Source organism: Mastigoproctus giganteus, chromosome 6, assembly GCF_048544385.1.
Source record: "Mastigoproctus giganteus isolate SK-2022 chromosome 6, ASM4854438v1, whole genome shotgun sequence".
NCBI classification, from domain to species: domain Eukaryota; kingdom Metazoa; phylum Arthropoda; class Arachnida; order Uropygi; family Thelyphonidae; genus Mastigoproctus; species Mastigoproctus giganteus.
This window is the reverse complement of record NC_143580.1, coordinates 109,794,304-109,813,657: the sequence shown is the minus strand read 5'-3', so window position 1 is coordinate 109,813,657 and position 19,354 is coordinate 109,794,304. Positions and strand designations below refer to the sequence as shown.

Sequence of the window (19,354 nt, the reverse complement as noted above, 5' to 3'; positions counted from 1 at the left end):
ACAACTCACTTGAAAGATCTGCAAAAGGGCACCCGTTTGAGGAAAGACTTTGAATATGTGGGCTACATGGCTTGGCCAACCAGGCACCTTACAAGGGACCTCACCGAGATCTACAAGGCTCTGAGAGGGGATAGTAAAATCAATGGAAGTGAAATTGACTGTCATAAATTATTCCAGAACTAGAGGCCAAAAATTCAAATTATGGGGAAAGTGATTTCGACCGGACGGTAGGAAGCTTTCTTTTTAGCCAGTGAGGTAACTTATTCCAATTACTGGAATAAGTTACCTCTGTGGGTAGTTGATGCCGCATCTTGGGGAAATTAAAAGGTTAGCGATGGTTACCTATGTGAGGAGGGAAACATATAAGGTTATTTTCTGTTTTTATATATATTTAATTTTTTTATTATTAAATGTTTATTATATCTCTAATTCAGGTGTATAAAGTACTGAAGAGGTTGAATAAAATGAATGAGGAAAGTCTGTTTTTCCTTGTAGATGGAACAAGAATTAGGGGGCACGAATATAAAATTTCAGGGAATAACAGAAGACTTCATTTCATGAAATTCACTTATGGGCAGCTGAAGACAAATAAACTGCATCCCAATGTGGCAAAAACAGTCAATCTTGCTAACTTCAAAGTAGAACTGGATGGTTAACTTTGGGATTTGCAATAGTATAATATTGTGTTTTTTTTTTTTTTTTTTTATTATTATTTCACACACACATTTTTTAGCTGATACGGAAAAATTCTGCTCTCTTTATTTGTCCTCACTGATCCTAACGATCCCTCAATATGCATAAAATACATGTCCAAAACTTAACAACCATAAAATTGAACTATTGTACAAACGCAGTGGAATATTATTACTTTGCATACAGCACCCAATGTATCCTCAGGGATCTTTCTCCCACAATTCTTCAACATTACACATATTTCAGCCACGGTATATCCTTTGAATTTAACCCCCCCCCCTTTTTTTTTTACAACTAATCTATAACAGTAAACTTGGGCACATATTTCTTAAAAAAGAAATATGTGCATACAATTTCTCACTGTAGAGAATTTCTGATCATTTATATAAGCTAAAGCAATGTCTATTTCACTGTTCAACGTAGATGATATATGGTGTGAGATTAACTTTAAGCATTTACATATCCTATATCCTATGCAGTTTTATGAAATTGAGAAATACAGCAGATGTATGATAAAAATACATCAAGTTTCATATTAAGAAAAAAAATATATATATATTCTTACTTACCAAATTTGAATTTCTGTCAGTATATTCCGACACCACAGTAGGAGCTGCATGTAAGTTAGCAACAGACCAATGTGATTCACCTGCAGTGAAAATCTTGGTACAAATACTGTTTTAATTCTAAATATTCACACTTTTTATTAAAATAGAATTACTGCAAAGGCCAAGATGTTATGTAAAAATATAAATAAAAAAAGGTAGCAGCAATATTCCTATAAAATTCAGTTCTTAACAAGGCTGAGTTTGATATTACATATGCTGTACTGGGGTGGAGGGAAAAATATTACTTATGCAAGAAATCACTGGGTTGGTAATTGTGAACTTCTGCCATGTGATATAGCTAAAGCAAAAATTACAACTAACATTTGCATGTGTACAACATAGGCAGATGCATCAGTCAAAATCTGATTTGACTATATATGTGCAGTGCAAGTTTTTATATCTTCATTTAATTTTGAATGCAAGTATTCACTAAAATATTGAGTGTTATACAATTTGCCTGTAAAACATGTTTTTCTATAATCATAATTTGGATACTGTATGCTAGATGGCTTTACCTTTAGCAATTCAAAAATATTGTGTGCCTTGTTTTTCACATGAATCACACATGGGTGAAGATTTTTTTTGATTGGTGCTGGGATGCTTCCTTTTGTCATTTTATTATTTGCCAAATATATATAAAAAAAGTGTTTTAGCCTTTCTTCTGAGAACTGTAGTTGCTTTTACAGTCAGTTCTGCTATAACATGCATTTTTGCAAAGCAAATTTGCTCCAACACAACTGATACATTAAGGAACAATGCAAGTATAATGTGATTTTAATGTTCGCTCATGCACGATTTCATCTGCAAGTAACACTAAGCGAACGTAAAACCCGGCACCAAGCTGAACGTAGCGAATTGGACAGCAATACATACAGGTTTACAAAGCTTAAAAAATGTCAAATGTGTGAGAGCTATATTTCCCATTTACTGTAGTTGTATTGATCAGAGATACACTGTTGTCATTCGCTGTATTCACAAAAATAACGTGTGATATTGTAGGCCGACTCATGTTTTCAGGAGCACACGTTTTTCTGTTCGAACAGAAATTTCGTGATGTGTGATAGCGTGAGCAAAGGAGCACATTTCTGGAGGTCACTACCATAAAGCAATAAAAACAATTTACAGTTCCTGGTTTATTGGCCTTTTCACTTAGTGCAGGGGTCGGCAACCTTTTTTGATCTAATAATAAAAAAAAGCAAATCCAAAGAGTAGCACCTCAGTTCAAGCTGGGGGGGGGGTATTTTTAAGAAATGGAAGAGTGGGAAGGTGTTTTATTTCTATAATCATAATTTGGATACTGTATGCTAGATGGCTTTACCTTTAGCAATTCAAAAATATTGTGTGCCTTGTTTTTCACATGAATCACACATGGGTGAAGATTTTTTTTGATTGGTGCTGGGATGCTTCCTTTTGTCATTTTATTATTTGCCAAATATATATAAAAAAAGTGTTTTAGCCTTTCTTCTGAGAACTGTAGTTGCTTTTACAGTCAGTTCTGCTATAACATGCATTTTTGCAAAGCAAATTTGCTCCAACACAACTGATACATTAAGGAACAATGCAAGTATAATGTGATTTTAATGTTCGCTCATGCACGATTTCATCTGCAAGTAACACTAAGCGAACGTAAAACCCGGCACCAAGCTGAACGTAGCGAATTGGACAGCAATACATACAGGTTTACAAAGCTTAAAAAATGTCAAATGTGTGAGAGCTATATTTCCCATTTACTGTAGTTGTATTGATCAGAGATACACTGTTGTCATTCGCTGTATTCACAAAAATAACGTGTGATATTGTAGGCCGACTCATGTTTTCAGGAGCACACGTTTTTCTGTTCGAACAGAAATTTCGTGATGTGTGATAGCGTGAGCAAAGGAGCACATTTCTGGAGGTCACTACCATAAAGCAATAAAAACAATTTACAGTTCCTGGTTTATTGGCCTTTTCACTTAGTGCAGGGGTCGGCAACCTTTTTTGATCTAATAATAAAAAAAAGCAAATCCAAAGAGTAGCACCTCAGTTCAAGCTGGGGGGGGGGGGTATTTTTAAGAAATGGAAGAGTGGGAAGGTGTTTTATTTCTATAATCATAATTTGGATACTGTATGCTAGATGGCTTTACCTTTAGCAATTCAAAAATATTGTGTGCCTTGTTTTTCACATGAATCACACATGGGTGAAGATTTTTTTTGATTGGTGCTGGGATGCTTCCTTTTGTCATTTTATTATTTGCCAAATATATATAAAAAAAGTGTTTTAGCCTTTCTTCTGAGAACTGTAGTTGCTTTTACAGTCAGTTCTGCTATAACATGCATTTTTGCAAAGCAAATTTGCTCCAACACAACTGATACATTAAGGAACAATGCAAGTATAATGTGATTTTAATGTTCGCTCATGCACGATTTCATCTGCAAGTAACACTAAGCGAACGTAAAACCCGGCACCAAGCTGAACGTAGCGAATTGGACAGCAATACATACAGGTTTACAAAGCTTAAAAAATGTCAAATGTGTGAGAGCTATATTTCCCATTTACTGTAGTTGTATTGATCAGAGATACACTGTTGTCATTCGCTGTATTCACAAAAATAACGTGTGATATTGTAGGCCGACTCATGTTTTCAGGAGCACACGTTTTTCTGTTCGAACAGAAATTTCGTGATGTGTGATAGCGTGAGCAAAGGAGCACATTTCTGGAGGTCACTACCATAAAGCAATAAAAACAATTTACAGTTCCTGGTTTATTGGCCTTTTCACTTAGTGCAGGGGTCGGCAACCTTTTTTGATCTAATAATAAAAAAAAGCAAATCCAAAGAGTAGCACCTCAGTTCAAGCTGGGGGGGGGTATTTTTAAGAAATGGAAGAGTGGGAAGGTGTTTTATTAAAAACATTTTTTTAAAATATTATTTATTAATACTGAAAAAAAGTAACAAACATCCAATAAGGTACAAATCAAATTAATGTGACTTTTGCTGCTGAACTTCTTGAGCGAGCCTCTCAACATCAGGCGAGTATGCTGTAATTTTCACCTTTAAACATGCTGAGAGTCTCATTGTTCAGACAGTTTCTTGATTTCTTTTTAATATAGTTCATGTTCAAAAATATTTGCCCACAAAAATTCGTTGAACCAAACACAGACGTCCAAGCGCAAATATTTTCAAATTTATATACATTTCCGGCCAACTACTCCATGCATAAAACACAATTTGGTCTTGCTTTTTCAACTCATCCATTGCCGTCCATTTGTGTAGAATTGCAAGGGCAGCTTTTTTCCTTTTAAATCCTCAATTTCAGTTTTAAGGCATTTTGGTCTTGCACTCCACATGTCCTTGATTTTTAAGTCCTCTAACTCCATTTCAAATTGTGCTTCATGTGGGCTAAAAGTTAGAGTTACATGCAGCTCGCAAGCTGCAGGTTGCAGATCCCTGACTTAGTGTAATCTAATTATAAATGGTTAGTGAACTCGGTCTTACTGCATTTGCGATAATACCGATAGCTGGAATTCTGTGGGTTTTTATGTTACCATGGTGAAATGTGTTTCTTCTTCTACGAAATCTTCAATCATATAAAAAACAAAAATAAATTTTAAGAATCTACTCATCATTCTTATTTTTTTAAGCTTCGTAAACTTGTTACTCCGAATCTCACTTGTGCAATTTGGTGGTGTCCCGTGTTCGTCGTTATTGATTGCTTATTTTTTACTGTTTTAAATTTTACAATAAAAAAAAAAAAAAAAAAAAAATACCAATCAAACAAACAAACTTCATATCTTGTCAAGGTAAAGTGCTATATTTACTGTAATATTTATTTATTTATTAGAAATTTAAGATGTTTAAACCTGTGTTCGCAATTTTATTGGGTTTAACTTTTTTTAATGTTTTACTTACCAGACTGAATTTTTTTTTTTTTTTTTTGAGTCCTCCGCCCCTATCCCTATTTTCCCCATAAGCCCTGTTGTTTTTAATATGCAAAATACCATAACGCGGAGATTTTTAGGAACACATGTACTGCATTATAGCAGAACTGACTGTATATTACACTGATTTTCATAACAAAAACTAGTGAATAACTGATTAAAAAGGAGGAAATTTTTCTTAGTGAATCACGTTCTGGGTCAACAGATATTTCCAGTTTATTGGATATTATTAATTCAGAAGATGACTCTGAACATAGTCCATATACCCAACTATGTATACTAATTTTCACTTTGTATTTAAATTTTGCTTCAATCAGACTATAAACAAGAGTTTCTAACAGGATGAAACCAGTGGTAGCTAACTTATTTATGGCCTAACTTATTTCAAGATGACCACCATCTCACCCTTCTACACCAAAAAGTATTGTGACTATGGTTTGGATCAGGATGTAAACAACTGAGCCCACAGTTGGCTTTGTTTCCCTTTTTATTCATGTTGGTACAATTAATACCTTATTCCAATCTTCTAGAACTTGTTCGCTGGAAAATTCCCTCCTGATAATGCAATGTATTATCAAGAGTTACTATTTTCCCCCAAAGCTTTCAGGTCTAATTTCATCTACACCTGTCACTTTTCCATACTTAAATTTTCCAAGAGATCACATCCAAAACTTCCCCTATTTCAATCTTTTCCTCTTCTTTGGCGATTTCTTTAGCTCAATCATTTACAAAGTAATTACTACACTTCTAAAAATAACGTTCTCTTCACTCTTAACTTTTTTCTTATAATTTTTGATTACCATTACTTCTCCCCATTTAAATATTTTTGAAATATCCACTAAAGTTCCCTGAAATTTTTTGCTATTCTTCAAATAAATTCATCATGAATGCATTTTAGTTTAAACAAAAAAAGGTTTCTATATCTAATGGTTACTAGGAAATCCGAGAAATTTTTGATCATTTCCAAACATTTTTTTTATACTTTTTTTGGCACAAATTATTACTTTAAATTTTCTTAATACATGGTGACAGTCACATTCAACATCTAAAATAAATTAAATTAAAAAAAAAAAAAAAAAAAAACATTATGTGCATAAAATAACACTATGCATTTTGAAAAAAATTCAGTTGGTGTTTTTTTAGAAGAGGGTGTTTTTGAACCATTTTCTAATGCTGATTTCAAAAACGACTTGTGTTTTTCCATCTCATTAGGTTTCTTAAAAAATTAAAAAAGAAAATTTGATTTTTCACACATTTTTATTAATTTTGGCAGAATTTGTGCAATGAAATTCTAATAACATACTACTTTTACCAATAAAATGAATGAATGAATATAACTTTTATATTTAAATAAATGTTGAAAACTTAAAAAGAGCAGTGTGGTAAAGAAGTCCACTAAACACTTACCTCTCATTTTAAAAACTGATCTATAATGGGTCAAATTAATTTCTTTGATTTTCTTGCATTCCCTCTTCAGCTTCCAGCAACAGTCAGCCATTATGTTGGCATTCCACCTGCCACAGTACCTTGTCTATATGTCTTTAATGTCCTGGTGACACCTCTCACCGTGTACTTCACTAATACTGCCTAGATTTTCTGAAGTAGACAATATGGGAGTGTAAAAAAATGTACCTTGACACTCGCATTGCAGCCCAGCTTCCTGAAGTTTGCCAACATATTTTCAACTATATTCTTATTGCTTCCCAAGAAGTTCTCAATAACAGACCTGAAGCTAATCCATGCCTGTTTTTCTATTTTATTCATAGTTCCCTCAAAATCTTGGTCCCTCATCAATTTGCAAATTTGAGGTCCAACAAAAATACCTTGTTTTAGCTTCTCTGGGGTGATCGATGGGAATCGAGTACAAAGATAGTTGAAGCAAGGACCTTCCTGAAGTAAAGCTTTCACAAACTGTTTCATCAAACCCAGTTCAAAGTGCAAGGAGAGCAGTTTTGGATCTATCAGTAATCTATGAACTATTATCTTTGATCTGAGCCAACAAACTCTCCGTCTATGGCCAAACCTCGGCATCCCAGTGCTTATTCCTTGCCCAGCTGTCCCATTCACACAAAAAGCAAGGCATTTTTGTGTAGTCAGATTGCTGTCCAAGTAATATGCCTATCACTTTACAGTCAGCACAGAGTGACCAACCATGTTCTTCATACTTAATATTTGTCAACAACTTCAAGCTCTCATATGTTTCTTTCAAATGTACAGAGTGAGCTACTGGAATTAACCCATATTTATTTCCACTGTGGAGCAACTTACCTTTGAGACTCCTCTTTGATAAGTCAATAAAAAGTCTCCACTGTATAGCACTGTAACTAATTCCCAATGAAAGAGTTGGTTTATGCATGGTTACTACACATACATAATTTCTACTACCCAGGTAGTATGAATGCATTGTTTAATTGTATCTCATATTGTGAATCAACCTTCACAATGAATTGCCAAAGTATTGCACTGCTTTGAATAATTAACAAGTCTCATTAACAAGGCTTACTCATTGGTGGGTGGGCAGGTACCCTGTTTTTGCAATAGTGACAACCTAGTTATGAAGTATAATTCCACAATATGAGAGATGCTTGATGGTGTGTGTGTAGTTTAATCTAAAAATATTTCTTGACTAAATGTCTAAAAGTATGAAAGATTTCTGCATGGTTACTGCACATAGATCATTTCTACTACCCAGGTAGTATTAATGAATAGTTTAATTATATCTGATATCGTGAATCAACCTTCACAACTTGTACTGCTTTGAATACGTCAATAATGAGTAAGCCAACAAGCTTTGAAACAGTGCCATCTGGGTGGTTGTATCCACTGAGAATAAGTAACACTAGTCTTCTCCACTGGTGAAGCATTACTTATTCAAAGCAGTGCAATACCTTGGCAACTAACGAGTACAACAAACAATTGTACAGAGAAATAGAATGGGCCAGTAAATCAGATTGTGTTATACTGAGGGATTTTAACTTCCCAGATATTGACTGGAACTTGCGGTTTGGTCACTCGCACACTAAAATGACTTTTGTGGATTTATTGGATGATTGTTTTCTGCAACAGCATGTTCGAGAGGCAACCAGAGAGGGTGCACTTGATGTGGTTATTAGCAGTGATTATTCATATATAAAGAATTTGCAGATAAAGGAACCACTAGGTGGCAATGATCACAGTGTACTAATGTAGGATTTACTTAAAGATATAATTACCATAAGGGGTAAAGGGAAGTGTTTTTGCTTCCATAAAGGTGACTACAGTGGTCTCAGACAATTTTTAAATTCTGTACAGTAACCAACTGATAATGTTACCAACAGCAAATTCTAAGGGGAATCATTCAAGGAACTAATCATGGAAGCTACTAGGCTTTTCATACCGATTAAGAAATACTGTTCGATTTAATATACTTTGATTTCAGGAAGCCTTTGACACTGTCGCGCATGGAAGACTATTGTACAAATTTGAGCAGCATGGTATTAAACATAAGTTGCTACAATGGATAAAAGGGTGGTTGAGTGGGAGAAGACAGAGTGGTAATCAATGGACACTGCTCTTCATGAACTAATGTTATTAGTGGAATCCCCCAGGGTTCGGTGTTGGACCCACTGTTGTTTTGTATATTTATCAATGATATTGATGAAGGTATACCAGACTTAGTGTCAAAGTTTGCAGATGATACAATGGCTGGCAGGGTTGTTAATGACAGTAATGGCAGTGTGCTAATGCAACAGGATCTAGAAAATTTGGGCAGATAGGCTGATAAGTCGAAACTGAAGTTTAACATTGGCAAATAAAAAGTACTGCACATGGGCAGAAATAATCCCAGAGAAATGTACCAACTGTGTGGTACTACACTTAGGATAGTTGAAAATGAAAAAGATCTGGGAGTAATTGTGCAGTCAGATATGAAGTTTTCGATGCAAATAGGCTGCCAGAGCTGCAGATCATGGGGTATTGTCAATGATGTACAGGAATTTTGCTAGTAGGGAAAAGGAGGTGATTATCCCTTTGTATAAGGCGATGGTCAAGCCATGCCTTGAGTACTGTGTACAGGTCTGGAAGCTTCATTTTAGGAAGTATGTTGAGTTGCTTGATCGTATACAGAGAAGGGCAATAAGACTGGTGAGAGGAACGAAGGGGTCCTCTTACTAAGAAAGGCTTAAGTTCTGCAAATTGCAGTGGCTGGAAACTAGGCACCTGCAAGATGGTCATATTGAGGTGTATAAGGCCTTGAATGGATTGAACATGCTGAATTTATGGGATTTCTCCGCTTGCTCAGATTACGAACCTGAGGGGACATAAATTCATAAATGAAGAAAGACAGTTGTAGAACAGATGTGCGTAAAGTTAGTTAAATTCAAGGAAGAACTAGACAAACATTTAGAGGGAATAGATGTGTGAAATTGGTTTTTTTGGCTGATGCTACATAAGCTCATACGCTTGCCTGCATCACATGCCTCCATTACTACTACAACTCGTTGTGAAGGTTGATTCACAATATGAGATATAATTAAACAATGCATTCATACTATCTATGTAGTAGAAATGATGTACATGCAGTAACCATGCATAAACCAACTCCTTCATGCTCTTAGACATTTAGGCAAGAAATATTTTTTAGAATTCCTAAATAGTTCATTAAGTCATTTATATTACTGCAAAAAGTCAGAATCATTCTCAGAAAACCAGGGGACTAGCTTTCATTCTCTGTGTCTGTACCATGACAAAAACATCCCATGTACTAAAAGATTTTTTGACTAAGTCTACAATCAAGGAGTTCTGCAGACTCCTTTGGTAAATTTAAATCTATTACCAGATCACTGAGTTCATGCTGTGAAAACAACTGAGGGCTGGACTCAATGTCTCCAGGCATATAGACTTCTGTTTCATTTTCATAAGCTTCACTTTTAGCACTCTCTGCTACAACATTCTCCAATATAAGCGGAGGACATGGAATCAGCAGGTTAATTGGTCTAATTAGCAGACAGAATATTACTATACACTGTGCCCTTCCGTGCATTGTATCCCACCGCATCAACTAAGCAAAGGTAACAGTCATCACAGTGGTTTGTAGGCTTCCATGAAATCATGGGAATTGCAAATGGCATAGCCTTCTTTTTATAATTTTTCCACAATCTCAATGCTCCAACTCTTTCATAGGCTCCACAAAGGTCGGCAAACTTTGTGGAGCCTATTTTTTTTTTTTTATCTTGGTCACCAAAGTTTAACTTCAAAATAAGCACAACAAACATTTTTTTACAAAATTGTGTAATATACTGTCTTTGCTTGAGGACTACATAACTTCCAGAAATATAGCAATATAAAGTCTGGATTATTCAAACACTTGCATGACATTTTGCTCACTTTTCAGCACAAGTTTAACACAATAACCTCAAAAAGAAACCGAGCTCACACTGATAAACACTGCTGCATGGAGTTATCAAGGTCAAGAAACAAATGACTGAGGGCAATGTTGCCAACATGTGAAGATTTAGTTTACAAATTCCCAGCATTTACTACTACATTAATACAGTCAATAATACAACTCACAATACCAACTTAAGTGATTTGTAAAAAAAATGACAGGAAAAAAAAAAAAGAATAATATTTTTGAAATCAGTAAAAAACAGTTAAAAAAACCTATTATTTTACAAACATTTAAAACTATGCAGAGTGGTGTAATCTTTGCTGTATTTATGCTGCTCCCACTTTTAAATGTTAAAATAGGCATTTCATCAAGATACTGATGTACAAGTTTTACCATGAATAATTATTATTTAAATTAACTAACCTGATGATGGAGAAGGGGAAGCAAATGTTGTTGGCGGAAGGTTGAAATTATTACCAACTGATTCTGTAGGATATATCTGAAAAATCCAATTAATGAAAAACTAAATTTTTAATATTTTATTTATTTCAATTTAAATCATGGTAAAAAAAATGCAGTAAAAATGAATGAAAATATGATGAATCAGCAAAGTAAAAAACACAGCTGCTTAAAGAATAGTTATCACTGAAACATAAGTACACTATCCTATCTAAGCCATACGACACTTTTAATCACCAGTAAAACATGTATTTTTTTCAAAAGAAATTAATAAGCATGTTGGCACACCTCAATTATGTCAATGCTTCAGAGAAGACTTTCTACTAATTTCTGAAAGAAAGCTGATAATACTGCACTCCATTCCTCCTTAAAAGCATTCATTAGTTCCAATAATAAAGATTGTCTTAGTCTTGCTTTATTCTCATTCCAGTTCATCCTAAAGATGCTCAATTAGGTTGAGTTCTCAGCATCGTAACTGCTACTTTAAACATATTGGTAATATTCTGTTCAATCTTCTGAAACATGTCCTCTGAAAAATGACCTCTTGATAATGCAATGTAACCTACAATTCTTTCACCAACTCAATCCAACTCACCTCGGATGCACAAATTATTCGCTGTATGATTCCTTTCGCCTCAAAGGTGGTACTTGTGCATACGTCTCTTCTGATATTCCCTGTCAGAGACTTGGCAACTTAGAATCTCCTCTCTTTGATCTTCTCTGGCTTAAATTCTCTCTACCTCACTGTGTCAAATTTATCTGTTGTCTCTACCGTTTTCCCAACTCCACTAATCACTTGGAGCTCTTTGACTTCCTCTCTTTGCAACTTGACTTTCTCCAGTCCAACTTTCCTAACAGTGATGTAATTTTCCTTGGTGATTTTAACGTTCACAACTCCAGCTGGCTTCCGTTTTCTAGTCACACCAACCAGCTGGTCGAGATGCTGAGGCTTTTGCAATTGCTAATGACCTTGCACAGATTGTTCATTTATCTACAAGAATACCGGACGATTCTAATCATACAGCCAACACGATTGATCTTTTTTCTCACAAACAACTCTTATAAGTACACGGTCGAAGTGAGAGGTCCTTTAGGCAGATCACAACTTGGTGATTGTCTCTTCTCCAATGGAACCTTTATCTCATGGCTATTCCCAACCTCGTGTTGTTCGGCATTACAAGAATGCAAAACGGGATGACCTGCGAGATTTCTTTTCTTCTTTTCCTTGGTCAGATTACTGTTTCAAAACTTCTGATGTCAACATTTTCTCAGATAGTGTCAGTGAAATTATTCTTGCAGGAATGGAATCCTTTATCCCACACTCCACTTTAAAATTCTCGTCCTTTATCTAAACCTTGGTTTTCCAATAAATGTGCTAAGGCTGATCAAGAGAAGAATTTTGCATATCGTAATTGGCTTGTTTCTAATTCTTCAGTTTCATTTTCTGCCTACACCAAAGCTCACAACAATTGTAGAGCAGTTATTAATTTGTCCAAACTAGAGTTTGAACAGGCTAAGAGTAGAAAACTTGCCAAAGCTTTCAGTTGCAACTTTTGCCCATCTCTGCACCCACCTCTGTCCAAACCAGATGGTTCTTTTTAATCAGCCAAGGTGAAAGCTGACCTGCTAACATCCCATTTTTCTTTCAACTCATGTATTAACGATCTTGGTAAAACACCTCCCACCATTCCCAACACTCTCCATTCCATGCCTCCTGTGGTCTTAAGTCAAAAGGATGTCAGAAGGATTTTGACGAATCTTGATGCTAAGAAAGCTCCAGGTCCGGATGGTATTTCTCCATTTGTTGTCAAAACCTGTGCTCCTGAATTTACTCCTATTCTTTGCCACCTTTTTTCACTTTCTTATTCCAAAGGTGTTTTTCCTTCTGCTTGGAAATTTGCTCATATCCAGCCAGTTCCTAAAAAGGGTGACAAATCCTTCAGATCCAATTGTTGTCCGTTTGCAATTACTTCTACTCTTTCTAAAGTAATGGAGAAATCAATTAACCCGACTCTTAACTACCTAGAAATCTTCTGTCTGATCAATGATCGCCAGTATGTATTCCGTCAGTGTTGATCCACTGGTGATATTCTGGCTTACGTTACCCATTTATGGAGTAATTCAATGGAAAGGTTCGGTGAAACACAAGTAGTTGCTCTTGACATCTCAAAGGCTTTCGATCGTGTTTGGCATAAAGGTCTTCTAAACAAGCTTCCATCTTATGGTTTGCCAACTGTTTTTTGTAATTGGTTATCCAGTTTTCTCTCTAATCGCTCACTGAGGGTGATGGTAGATGGCTCTGTCTTCTAACCTCTCCATTAATGCCGGTGTCCTCCAAGGTTCAGTTCTTTCCCCCACTCTTTTCCTCTTGTATATTAATGACCTTCTTCCATTGACTGGAAATTCTATCCATAGTTTTGCCGATGATAGCACATTGCATTCCACTTTCCATTTTGAGAAACCTTGCTCTGCTCAATCAGCTTCAACTCCTCGAAAATCTGCTATTAATTCCTTAAATGTCGATTTTCAGGTAATTCTCCAGAGGGGCAAAGACAACTTAGTTGATTTCAACCCTTCTAAAACTCAGTCTTGTCTTATATCTCATAAAAAGGATTCTTCTGCTCCTATGCTTATCTTTGGTGACACTCTGATTTCTAGGCAAAATGATATATCTCTTTTGGGGATTACCCTGACTTCTAATCTCTCTTGGCACAAGCACATTACAAATATTGCTTCTCTGCATCTAAAAAACTTGGTTTTCTCTTTTGCTTTCGGCATTACTTTTCTTCCAAACAGCTGCTCACTCTGTATAAATCGCAAAACCGCCCTACCATGGAATATTGTTCCCACATCTGGGGCAGTGCCCCCAAAACCTCTCTCAGGCTTCTTGATTCCATTCAGAAGAGGGCAGTTAAGTTGATTAATGATTCATCTCAAACAGAGCCTCTCCACTCGCTGTCTTATAGATGTACTGTTTCTGCTGCATGCCTCTTCTACAGATACTTCCATGGGCACTGTTCTTCTGAATTGGCTTCTATAATTCCCGCTCTCTCTCTTTCAAAACAGTCCGAACACGTGCAGCCACCAGCCACCTTTCATTTACTGTCCAACTTCAAGCTCACAGAACCAACTTTTCATCTTCCTCGTTTATTCATTCAACTGCCGTTTTCTGGAACAACCTTCCTTCATACGTATTTCCTGAAAATTACAATCTACAGAAGTTCAAGTCCAATGTCAACAAATATCTTCTTTCGTCTTCTTAACCTCAAACCCAAGCACGGTACTAAGTACTATAGGTTCTAATACCTCTTGTGTTTGGGGTTTACATAAAAAAAAAAAAAAAAAATCCTTTGACAACTGTCATGTTAGAAGGTGCAAGAGCCACTTCCAGAAAGTTGCAATAATGTAAGGCATGCACAATTGGTCACAACATCAAAATAGGACATGGCATTCATGGTTCCATGTACTAGGATATGTGGACCCAGACCACACCACGAGAATCCCCCCCCACTAGACCATGACACCTCATACTCCAAACTTAACAGCTGGGAAAACACACTCAGTAGTAAGAATTCACTCCACAATCAAACACATATATCAGACTGGAAGAGCATATAGTGTGCATTGCTGCTCTACCAGGCTGGTTTCCACTGATCCTCAGTCCAGATCTGTTTTTGGCCATACAATGCAAATTTGTTATTGAAGGCTTGTGGGCTGCAGCTCTCTATATGTTGCAGAACATTTAGAAGTTTATCTGTGGCTGCTCACAGCTACAAAAACAGATTTTCCAGGGCCTCGTGAAGTAACAATCATCTATCTTAAGGTCTGTAAGCTCAGTTGGTGTCCGTCTGTGGACTTCCATTTCTTCAGAAATTTGCAGATTTGGGAATGTTTAATTTCCTGGATTTTTTTTTTTTTTTTTTTTTGCTGGTATAGCAAAAGCTTCTGGCTTCTTTGCATGGTATGGCCAATACTGATACAACAGCATGCATGAATGGACATTTTCTCCCATACAACATCCATTTATCATTCCCATGTAATTATTGTAGATAAGAAGGGAAATGAATAGAATATATAAGGAAGTTAGAGGTAAAACAAGTGGCAGAAAGAGGATAATTTTGATTACCTAAGAATAATGGACCAAGATAGCTTAAGGTAATCACAGTATTAACTTTTAAAGAGTCGTTGACTCTAAGTCTTTATATCATCAGATTTAAAGACTTAAAGGGTCTGCAAGAAAATTTCCATCTAGAATTGTTGACTGTTGTGAAACTTAACATTTTTTGAGGGTGTCTCAACAGACAATAATTGAAAAGTTCTTATTTTGATCTAGGGCACTTCTGCTTATAACAAACTACCCTCCCAACGCAGTTTTAGATGCTACTCTCCCAACCCAGTTTTGCCATTCTTGTAACTTGTCATTGTGTTTGTTTGTTATTTGATTTTTAGGAGCATTAGCAACTAAGGCCATATTGCTCCGGGATATGCGATGGTCATTCCCTGACCTTTCCGCATTCTCCCTATTTGGTGGTGACAGGCTCGAACCCCAGTCTAATCAAGAAGCATGTGCTACGCACTGCTGCTCCTTCCCACCTGGCTACGGAGGCGCCTTTGTCATAGTGTTCAAATCTTTCAAATGTTATTGGGAAAACAGTAACTACTTCTGATTTCATATTAAGCATGCATGGGCTACTATTCATTATGCAGTTAGCCAGAACACAACTACAGAAATAATATACACTCAGTGATTGGTGAATTATGACCATCCCATCCGTAACGGATTATGCTCACAGCATAAAAAGCCAAAGAGCTTCATATGCTAGAGCAGCGGTAATTTGCATCTGATCATATAAGTAAGTTAAAGTGATAAAGTTGCAATTGTGGGATGTAGTAATGATATCACTGAGCTTCAAAATGGCATGATTGTGAGAGCTTTTGTGTCGGGTACTTCCATGTCAGATATGGCAAGTCTTCAGTTGCTCACGGCCCACTGTACACCACTTTGTATACCTCATTAACACACACACACACACACACACACACACACACACACACACACACACACACACACACACACACACACACACACACACACACACACACACACACACACACACACACACACACACAACGAATGGTGCTGAATGGGGCAAACCACCTGCTGCCAACAGAATTAGGAGTATGCAAGGTGGATGTTTGTGGTGAGTGAAGGGTGCAGTGCATTGTACGGGCTCAATGGCAGGTCACTGTGCAACAGTTGACATCAGAATACAATATGGGGAATGCAAAAATAACATCCCAAATGACAAGGTGCCGCACTCAGCCCCAGGTGTTCCGCAGAAAATAACCCAAAAGACACATTCTCCTCACTGCTGATCATCATCATCAACGGCAAATGCTGTGGTGGCAACAACACAATGGAGGACTGGAAATGACTATGCTGGACGGATGAGTCCAAATACCTGGTGCAACATACAGACAGACATCTTCACATGCGGTGCAAACAACACGTCTGTGGACCCACCGTATATAGTGGCCACTATCCAGGAAGGTGGCTGCTTAATATAGGACCCTTGGTGCATATGAACCAATGTTTCACTGGTGAGGTCTACTGGCAGCTCTCAGGAGACCACATGCACCCTGACATATTGCATTTTTTCCCTGGACAGAAACAGGATCTTCCAAGACAATAATGCTCCATATCATCAGGCCTCCATTGTGCATAAGTGGTTCAAGGAACACAGCAAAGATATCATACATCTTGATTGGCCTCTAAATTCACCTGATCTCAGTCCAAACTAACACTTGGGGATGTTTTGGAATGGGAAATCAGATACAGTCTGTCCTCGTATAGCACGATAGTTGCGTTCCTAGAAATCCTCGTGCAATGCAAAATCGTGCAATATAAACAACAGGCCCTATGGGAAAAGTAGGGTTAGGTGCCGACCACCCAAGATTGAACACACATTTGGAACCAAAACATTACCAAACACAATAAATAATCGGGTAATTTTAATCGTTATAAAATACTTACGTATTTTATAACGATTAAAATACGTAATAAAAATAATATTATATTATAATAAAGTATTTTTAGTAATTTTGAATACTAAAAAAGTATTTTTACGAATAAAATACGTATTTTATTCGTAAAAATTTATTATATTAAATAAAATAGTCGTAATAAAATACTTACGTATTTTATAATACGTAAGTATAAATTATAATACGTAAGTCGTAATAAAATACTTACGTATTTTATAATACGTAAGTATAAATAATAATACGTAAGTCGTAATAAAATATTGCTAATGCTTTTGCTTCTATCGTAAGCAAACTTGCTTTTTGTTTGATTTTCTATCCAAAGAGATGACAGCCGTTCCATCTCTTCCAATTCTTTGTGTCTTAATCTAATGGATTTTAATTACACTTTGAGTTGTTCCCGCTATGAAAGTTGTTTTTATTTTCTCCGCATTCTTTCTAATTCTCGGCGTTGCCTCATTTAGGTCTGTAGCACGTGCAATATCACATGGCCTTTCATTTCGCTCAAAGCGTTTCACAATTTCATATTTTTTCTCTATTGACAGAAGCGGACTGGCCATAAGCCTTACGGGGGAAACCACGGTGGGCCGGAGGCTGGTGTGATTTTGGCCATAAACCGTAGTATGAGGCCACTATAAATTTTCCCGGGTAAGAATTTTTGACCCAGTCCGCCTCTGTTTATCGATATTGCTTTTTTTTTTCTCTCTCTGAATCTGCAGTGTCTTAGCCAGGACGCTTCCTTTTCACACCTTTTAAGTATTTTACTAATTTTTAGGGAATAAAGCACAATTACAAAACGAGGAGGCACGCTTGATACACATAAACAAAGCTGCGCGCGTGTAGCAACTGAATAAATAACACCATAAAGGCCGAGATACACTATTAATTAACACCTCGCATTTTACTAAAGCACATTTTTGGAGGTTACTACCATAAAACAATAAAAACAATTTCCAGTTGCGTTTCTGCTAGTGGAACCTGTTATAAACTGGTAGTAAACTCCATCTAATTGCATTTGCGATTATATCGATAGCTGGAATTGTGTTGGTTTTTACGTTATTATGGTGAAATGTGTTTCTCCTTCACTGATATAAAACACAAATACATTTTCAGAATCTTCTTCATTCCTATCGTGTTGCGTTCAGTTCTGGTGATTCCGCGTTCGACTGCCATTTCTTGTAAACACAATGGCGAATCGTGTATAAGCGAATTCGGTTCGTGTTATATAAGATAACGTTCCCCTATTTATAAATCGTGTATGATCGAATTCGTGTAATGCAAACACGTGTTATACGAGGACCGACTGTATATGGACATGCAACTGTTGTCTATTCTGACAATGTGGAAAGCCTTTAGCATTAACATTAGTAGAGGAATATGATGCAAGAAAGTAAGCTTATACAGGATCAACCAAAAAAAAAAAAAAAAAAAAAACCTTCCAATTCTGCCGATTCATTTGCCCCAAAAGTTTGTCTAGTTCTTCCTTGAATTTATGGGGGGAGACAAAGACGAATAGATTAACAGTGGCCACTGGCAGAGGTGAAAGAGATTCTTGCACTATTTCTATTGGAATGAGCAGAAGCCTGAAAAACAAGATGCAGGATATTTCAGAGACTGCCCGGAGTCATTGCGGTACAAGTAAACACATGGGTTGTGTTAGGGTAGCTAAGAATAGAAATAGGTGCACGTATACTTGCGTGTACACCAATGCTAGGAGTTTAGTAAATAAATTTGATGAATTTGAGATATTGCTCAAAACATCAAAGGCAGATATTGTTGGGATATCGAGACGTGGTGTCACACAGATATAAGGAATGCAGAACTGGAATTTGGGGAGTACAACGTCTACAGAAAGGATAGACTGGATAGGAAGGGAGGAGGGGTTATGCTATTAGTTAAGAAATACATAAAATCCAAGGAAGTGAAGCCAATGGACATCACGGGACAGTGCAGTGTCGAGTCAGTTTGGTGTGACATAAGCATTGGGAGATCAAAATTGAGAGTAGGAGTGTGCTATAGGCCTAATGACTCTGATGAGTATAATAAGAAACTGTACAGGGAAATAGAGTGGGCCAGTAAATCAAAGAGTCTAATTGGGAGCATGGCTTTTGTGGATTTATTGGATGATTGTTTTCTACATCAGCATGTCCGGGAGGCAACTAGAGGGAGGAATACTCTTGATTTGATTATCAGCAGTGATTCTTCATGCATTAAGAATTTGCAGATAAATGAACCACTAGGTGGCAGTGATCACAGTGTGCTGAAGTG

General features: G+C 36.6%; 1 protein-coding gene across 1 annotated transcript in view; it reads right to left on the bottom strand.

Annotated features, from left to right (window-relative positions):
* The window catches only part of LOC150084505 (transcription factor 12-like), a 288,229-nt gene that overhangs the window by 141,305 nt on the left and 127,570 nt on the right, over positions 1-19,354 (bottom strand). Inside the window, exons 5-6 of the mRNA XM_090375252.1 lie at positions 11,009-11,084; positions 1,263-1,342 (exon numbers count right to left, since the gene is read on the bottom strand). Of these exons, the coding sequence (XP_090231378.1) occupies positions 1,263-1,342; positions 11,009-11,084 (156 nt within the window). The remainder of the gene's footprint in view (positions 1-1,262; positions 1,343-11,008; positions 11,085-19,354) is intronic.